The 8,023-nt window shown below is 39.4% G+C and overlaps 1 protein-coding gene across 1 annotated transcript in view; it reads left to right on the forward strand.

Annotated features, from left to right (window-relative positions):
• Window positions 1-5,679, forward strand: part of LOC119735736 (WD repeat-containing protein 1-A-like) — a 60,918-nt gene extending 55,239 nt beyond the window's left edge. Inside the window, exons 12-13 of the mRNA XM_038209654.1 lie at window positions 1,658-1,802; window positions 3,579-5,679. Coding sequence (XP_038065582.1) covers window positions 1,658-1,802; window positions 3,579-3,679 — 246 coding nt within the window. The 3' untranslated portion in view covers window positions 3,680-5,679. The remainder of the gene's footprint in view (window positions 1-1,657; window positions 1,803-3,578) is intronic.
• The last annotated feature ends 2,344 nt before the right edge of the window (window positions 5,680-8,023 follow it).

Here is an 8,023-nt window from a genome sequence, read left to right on the forward strand (position 1 = left end):
TCGTTAGATTTGTCGCAACCCGGCCGATTACGTATTAGTCTTATACCAGCCGCGCCGATGGAGTTCGACTGAAGTTCTAACGATTTGTCATCAAGTCTAAATGGTAATATACTTGGGACCAGTCTCAAAGTACGGATAAGCTAATGACTTTCTGTTTTTTTAAGAACCTTTGTTCATTTCATGGATGCTGAGGAAAGCTGTAAGCTCTCAGGCCCTGTCACATTGTCACGCTGTAGCCTCCCGCGACAAGACAGTGCTGAGACGCAAGACTCGACGACATCGTGAAACCCAAACGACATCTGAACTTTATCGGAACGACTTCTTGAGCGTCTTTAGGCATCATACAGGTCGTGCATGGTCGGTAGTGGAGCCACGATTAGTTTCAACAGTTGAAACACATCGCGATGGTTGACAAAAATCCTAAACGGATCAAAGTATGTTCTCTGTCTGTACTCAAACGGTTGCGTCGTAACGGTGTCGTAACAATTCGTAACGAAATCGCAATAGTCGATACGAGGTCGGCAGTGGTCTTACAAGGTCGGCCAATCGTTTTAGCCGACTTTGATACGACCATTACGACGTGACATTCCGAAGATGACATCACTCTGTCTTTTTGGCATCGGTTTTTGGTATTTTGTGTCGGTACTAAGTCGGTTGCGTTGGTACTCTGTCGGCTCAGTCATGAAAAAAATCAGTTGAATGGATCCAAGTCTTTGCGAAGTCGTAGTGAAGTAATATTCGGTTCGAGGTCGTTTCGGAGTGGTAGTATTCGGGACGACATCGTAGGAAATTTGAATTTGGTGCCACTTTTCATACGTATTTTGTACGATGTTCAAGAAATGTTCGTGGTCTCGGCGGAGTCTTGGTCATTGGTTTGGGATGTGTGACAGGCTTTACTCTAGCTTACTCTAAATGCAAACACAGAATGTTGCTTAAGTGGTGATGCATTTCTTGGGCACTAAATATGCTAAGGGAATGTGCTTTACCAGTTTTAAACAAGTACGTTTAAAACCTCCGTCTCAATTCAAGTCACAAGCTTTTCAAGTGAATGGTAACGAAGGCATTCCTTTGTCACTGTTTAACCCCTGTTTCATGTGACTGGACTTGTAAAAAGACGTATAAAAGTACTTGTGCAGGACTCGACTACGACACAGATGCAAACGTTGCAATTTTCAGTGTCAACAAAATGGCCTACTTTCGATCCTTAATAACTCTGTTGTTTTCCAATAACCAAAATCTCAGATTATGTAAAATTGACATGATCATATAACAAATTTTATGGAGCAATTATTATCAGTTTTGTGACAGGACGATCAAGGACGATAGAGGTGTGCAATGACATCAGGGGTAATCCTGTTCCAGCAGAAGCTTCCAGTCGCTGCTGGAATAGGTTCAGCCCCGTCTCCAGCGCTGTATCGACATTGGAGGACGTCAAGTCGAAAGTGGCACATTCTGATAGTAATTTATTTTTTTCTGCACGAAACGGATGAAAGTCGCTCCAAAACAAATTGTCATGCCTCCTTTACATGATCTGATAATTTGGTTTAATTCCATTGGAAAACATCACAGTTATTACGGATCAAAAGTGTGACTTTTTTTGGACACGTAGTGCATTCCCCGCCTTGATCGTAAACCCGTTGCCTTGGCTTGTCTTTAGGTGGTACGGAATTCCTGGTCTGGCCACGATAGAATCCTGTCGCTCAGTTGGAATCCTGAGGGCAAGCGCATTGCCACGGGAGATTCGACAGGCGACATCGGCATCTGGGATGTAGACAACCTTCAAGAAGGCAACCTGATCTTGGGTAACTTACTGTCGTTTTCTTTCCATGGAAAGTTTTGAAGAAACAGCAACTTGAAAATTTAGCACAAGTAGGTCATCAAAGTTTCCTTTGATTGTGTGCCTATTAATTTTTCCCCTCACACCTGCCCCTCCCCCTACTCCCCGATGTCACGTTTTTTATGCCCCACGGTGAGGAATTTTGGTCACTCAAAGACAGTGTTATCATTGCCGTACTGCATGGAAGGGCAATCACAAGTGCCCTCCACACAAGTAGGCTATGTCGGGGATGTCATTTAAATTTTGCCCGAGGGGTGGGCATTTTGTCACTTCAAAAGCGACAATCCCCACGTCTAGGGTGGGGCAGCCCGGGGAGGGTGGGAGAAACACTTGATAGGCGCATTGGTGATTTCGTTCGACAACTTTATAACTGATTTTTTTTATTCAATTCCCTCTTCCGTTTCCAAAACCTGTTCATGCTTTTTACATTGTATTTCAAAATTGTTACTTTACAGTGAGAAAATTACCTCGCAGCAGCCACTGGGTTATACAATTCTTCACATTTTCCAAATATGGGCATAATTTTTTTTCAATAGGCCAATTACGCCAAGCTTCCATGTAATTCTCACCCCTACTATACACCACAAGCCTGTAGACTCCCATTGGCCAGACCCTAGCCACTCCGGAGTAAGGACTGTTGAAAGACAGAAGCCAAGATGGCGCCTAATGCCTTTGTGCAGTAATTGGAGATCTTAGTGGCCAACCCCTAAGTGCCGCCGATCCCTTTGTGTCAACCCCTCGTGCCGCTCAGACAGTTTGTAAACAATCCGTGGCCATGTAAATGACCCTTAATCTTGTGCATGTACAGGCATGCCAGGGTTATTGACCAAAAAGCACATGTGGTGATAAAATTCTCCACTTGGTTCCACCACGTAAATTTTTACTAGATCCCAAGTATTGACCCAAGAATAATAGATAACCGGATGTAAACGGACATACAAATTCTAAGATAACATAAAATGGCCATCTTAGTCTTGTCATGAACTCTAATTCACAATATATGGGGATTAAAATTGCTTTGGACTTGCAGGAGGGGGTTATTGACATAAAAAAAACTGGGTGGTATGAAAATCTCTATGTGGGTCCACCGCGTAACTTTTTTGGTCTCCCGGCTCTAAGGGTTAAAGAAACTGTTCCGATGATGCGACATTACATAGGTTATGTATAAAAAAAATCATAAGCATTCCAACATTAGGACTGCATGTAAAATTAGAGCATTAACCATTTTGTACATAAAAACAAGCATTATATTCACTGTGTGGACTTCCAAACAAACGATGTCCTTACATTTCATAACATTTTTTTTTACTTTATGTCTTCGGACAATAATTAAAAATCTATTTAAAAAAAGAATTGTACTGGTCTAGACAACAGTTTGTAAAAACTGTCATCAAAGATGTGTCAGACCACACGTATTGTGTGGAATTTCCCATGCACGTCCACACAAGGTTCCCCCTCTCTTGAAAACAGGTTTAGAGGCATTGGGGGTTAAAAAAGAAGAGGAACACTGAAGGGAATCATAGAAAATAAATTGGGTTGAAAGATTTTAACAGTGGGAGTAAAATGAGGTTTTTTCACAGGTTTTTCCTAATTAATTACACGAAAACAACAAATATCGACACTAGGTTTAAACGTAAACATGGATGTGTTATGTTATGTGTTATCTCACATTTAAAGACAGGAAAGAAGTCTCTTTGACTTAAACTTATGTCCACTTTTCTGATTTTTTTTGGCATGCCAGAGGCCCATCCATTTTCTCCAGTCACTGCGGTTGCATGGCGAGACAACACCACCGTCGTGTCTGCGGGACACGACAATTGTATCAAGCAATGGACGGTCTAGAAGACATGGAGTCAGAGGTCATTCTCAAAAATCCATTGGGCAACAAACTAGCCATTTTTTGCAAATGGAAGGATTTGTTGATTGCTGTTATTTTTGTCCCTTAGCGAATATATAAAACCAACGAAAAAGCATAAACAGTTAGTCTAAGGATAAAAAATGGTTTTGCATATTTTTGAGAAACACTTGTGTAATACAGCACAATAATTATGTTTAAATATTTTACTCCACAAGGATTGGTGCAAGAATTAGGCAAGCATTAATCAACATGATTGGTAAAAAAAAACCGGAAAATATTACTGCTTTTTGGGGGTACTTTTTTAAACATGTTTAAAATCTTTACATAGTGCAGGAGTAAAATTTGACACTACAGAAGCTATGTCAAGTTTACCCCCATAACGACCATGTTCTATTCTTACTGCGGAGTACAATTTTACCAAATATTGCCTATTTTTTATAATATATTAGTGTGCAAGGAGTCCATCGGTGGAAGTGGCATTAAGCGCACGCGTTCCACCGGCAAACAAGCGCAGCTAAGCCACTTTCATCAATACCAATGCTTTTAGGAAAAAAAAATATACAGACCATAAAAGCAAGTTCGTGCGCAAACAATCGTTGACCATATTTCAACTAACTTCATTCGAACAAAGGCTGGTTCCAATGCTGGTTACCCATAGCTGAGCACATGGCAGTTCACAACAGGGAACCAGGACCAAAAGGTTTCATGGTGATGTTTTGGCCATCGTTTGACTAGAAGCCGCCTCTCATAAGAAGTGCACGCAGCAAAATCTTAAGTTCCTGCTGATTTTGTTGAATTAGTTTATGATTCTCTATATGTTAGAAATGTTAGAAAGAGAGATTATAATAGTATGCCACAAAGATACTTTAAAGATACGCCTAAAAATTGGGCTTTTGGGGGCACCTTATGATACCTTTAATGCATTAAATACTACGGAGTTATATGTGTATGTCAATCTTTTTCCAGAATATCGAATCTTAAGTAAGTTCTTACCTGAGGCAAACGATTTGAAAACCTTCAGGGTTCTATGCGCAAACAGTAGGCGGCGCTTTTTGATCAACTTTGAAAGTTTCAGTGGAGGGACACAATTTGTGCACGTATGTCTTCGTACTCTTTTATGTTAAGTAGGCCTATGCTATTTTTTTTCAAATTGGGAAGATTGAAGCTTTGATTTTAGCTTCTTTAGAGCTTTGTTATATAGTTAGACGATAGACTTTTAGTTATCTTGAATGAAATTGCAGGGTTGTGGAAAACACTAAAGATATACGATTTTTAAAAAATTATGCTCCTTTTTCAGCTTTGATTTTGGTTGCTGTCATAGTTCCGACAGATGTTTATTTCTTTGTTATCTTGATAATAGTAAAAAATGCTGTATTTTTAATTGGTGTTCATCAGTTCATTATTCCCAATTATATAATATATTATACCAAGGGTGATAGTAGTGATATATACTTTAAATATTTTGAGGTTATGGACAAAAGTGAAACGGTAAAAAGAATGGGCGTTATTAAAGATAGTTTGACGTGTTTTCAAAGGGATTTTTACGTGACTTCCCTGTTTACTGGGATGCGACAAGTTTGCATTACAAATTGAAGACTGCTTTTAAGCAAAAGGTTTACTGGCATCTATTCTTTTTATACAAATGCAGTTTTACTTATCATGAGACTACATATTCATGTCAGCCATGTTGCATATATAGAGCTACCAAATACGGCTAACAGCGTTTTGCCATCCAAATGGATAACCGGCTTAATTGTATTGCCCTTGCATCTGATTGGTACTAGGTTTCTCTTTGTATTTGTTTTTTGTGGGAGATTTGAATTTGGTTAGCAAGTTTAACGCAATATGCAGTGTAGGAGCTCCGTGAAGTTTTCTCGTATCTTTTTGAAGTTGTTCAGTTTCACATTTTAATGGTGTTTACTATAGGTACAGAAGGGATAAAACAATATTAAACTTAAACTGGCTTATAGTTGTGAAGCAAGTATCTGAAGACTTCATTTGTGTGTGTTTCATTTACCCGATAGGAGTAGACTCGTTCTTTTTTAAGTACTGAAAATGTACTTGAAATGAGACCAAACACAAGTGTAATTCTGGGCTGAGTTCTTTATTTTTTACAAAATGATTTTTTTGGGGGGCGTGGTGTTGTGGGTCTAACCCTCCATAAATATTCTGATAACTTTTGTCCATGATTTTCAATGGACATTTGTCACCTGCCCCTACAAAACCTAGACAAAGTTGACAATTTTTTTAAAATACAAGGTGAAGTAAGTATCTGAAGAAACCAAACATCTGTCTGTGTGTCATGTACCCGATAAGAGTAGGCCCTTTTTTTCTGGTACACAAAAATGTACTTGAAATGAGGCCAGACACAAGTGTAATTCTGGGACCATTTACAAAATGTATATAGGCTAGGGACAGATAGCGCTTTCAAGGACCAACAACTGCACATCGATAACTTGAATTCACAACTCACATCTAACAACTGCGCAGTTGTTAAAACCTATCTTGTCGTAAAATATGTTTTTCAAAAAAGAGCAGTGACGCGACATGACTTATTATGCTGCATTTAGAGAGGTTGTTGGTTACCAATTAAGAAGGCGGCGACGATCATCGTGTTCAAAGGCCGCTTGCAGTCACGCAATGAATGGTCCAGGCTTGCAATCACAGTGCTTTAGCTATGGACATTCCCGAGGGATTGGAATGGTAATGGTCAAAATGTAGATCATTGCTCTATGGTTTAAACCTCCATTATTAATTCTTTCAAGCCCGTGTCTGTGATTCTCAAATCTTTTAAGACCTTTAGGACATTTGTGTAAGAGAAGTTGTGCTGGAGTTTCAGTGGTAATTTTGGGACAATATTATTTCTCTCACAAAGATGTCACAGGTTTTGCACCAAAATGGGAACATTTCCGTAACTGAAGTAAAAGAGTAAGAAAACACTTGAAGGGGGGGGGGGTGTTGTCCAACGTCGGAATATGCTATTTTCATTGTAGTCTTTCTTAGTAGTGTGGACATTTCCAGAATCGAACCGCTTCCAATAATCGTATGTTCGATCCTAAAGGTCCACAACTGACGATCGTGTACAAAACATATGGGAGGTGGGGGGGGGGGGGTAGATTGAAGGTGTTTACACACTGGGGTACGTGTGTGTGCTCTAACCTTCTATACTCTTTATGGACCTGTGAACAAATTAAAGAGGTCGACAGGGTGCAGGAAGTGTTAATGCTTTGTGGCCTTCCCTACGTCCACACTAGGTTTCCCCTTCTCTTGAAAACAGGTTTAGAGGCATTTTGTGGATGAGTTCATGTGTCGCAAAATGAAGAGGAACATTCCAGAAAATCATGATAAAAAAATGGTTTGAAGAGTGTTCACAGTGCGATTGAAGTAAGTTTTTTCTTCGGTTTTCTTAACTACACGAATACAAAGGAATGTCCACAGTAGGTATGTAGGATAAGTTTGTGTGAGTTTGTTTCTGCATTCAATACTTACTAAATACTAGCAGTTATGAGGTGGTATAGTGCTTACATTTCTCTGACAAAATATCAAAAATAGATTGGCTATAAACTCGCCGGGAAAACAAGTTGCCCTAATACTCCCCTTGTTATTCACATAAAATTGAAGCTTGATTTAACGTCTTTCACAATTTGCTTTACTTTATTTCTTTATTTCTTTATTTTTCTTTTCTTTTTTACCTTTTTTTAAAGGGGGGGGGTAATGGTGGTTTTCAGTAACTCGGGTTTGTCGGCGTATGAGGTCTTTTTATTGTCGTTCAACCACACATGACAGGATCATTGCTTGCTCACCTTTGGTTTTCAACTAGTAAACTATCACGTATTTCAATAACTTCTGTCGAATATTCTTATTTTAAATTTAAGTATTCGTTATCTTTAAAGGTCCGTTATCATGGTCATGTTTTATCGAAATATCTTCAGTCCGCATAGTAGTTGCTTTGTATAAAAAGATTCAACCAGTGAATGTATCTTTTGTCTGCGCAACCCCACACACTCTCCCTCTTAAATCCCTCTTCCAAAAACAAGAACCCTCGATTGTCCCTCCAACACACTTTCACAGATGACTGCATTTTATTCCCAACTTGCACTTCAACAACAACAACAACAGCCCACACTTGAAATCCCTGCCTTCCAATAGCTCCTATCAGGGATCATCACTCCCCGAAAAAATAAGACCTAAAACACTGCCCCCTATACGGTACCCCAACCCACCTTCCACCCTCTACCCAAATATGGACTCACCGCTATAATTTATTCAGATACACTTTGAAAAAAAAAGCAACGTACAGTGAATACAGTCACTGTATTTTTTACGAA

The sequence above is a fragment of the Patiria miniata genome, unplaced genomic scaffold, assembly GCF_015706575.1.
Source record: "Patiria miniata isolate m_02_andy unplaced genomic scaffold, ASM1570657v1 HiC_scaffold_10, whole genome shotgun sequence".
Taxonomy (NCBI): domain Eukaryota; kingdom Metazoa; phylum Echinodermata; class Asteroidea; order Valvatida; family Asterinidae; genus Patiria; species Patiria miniata.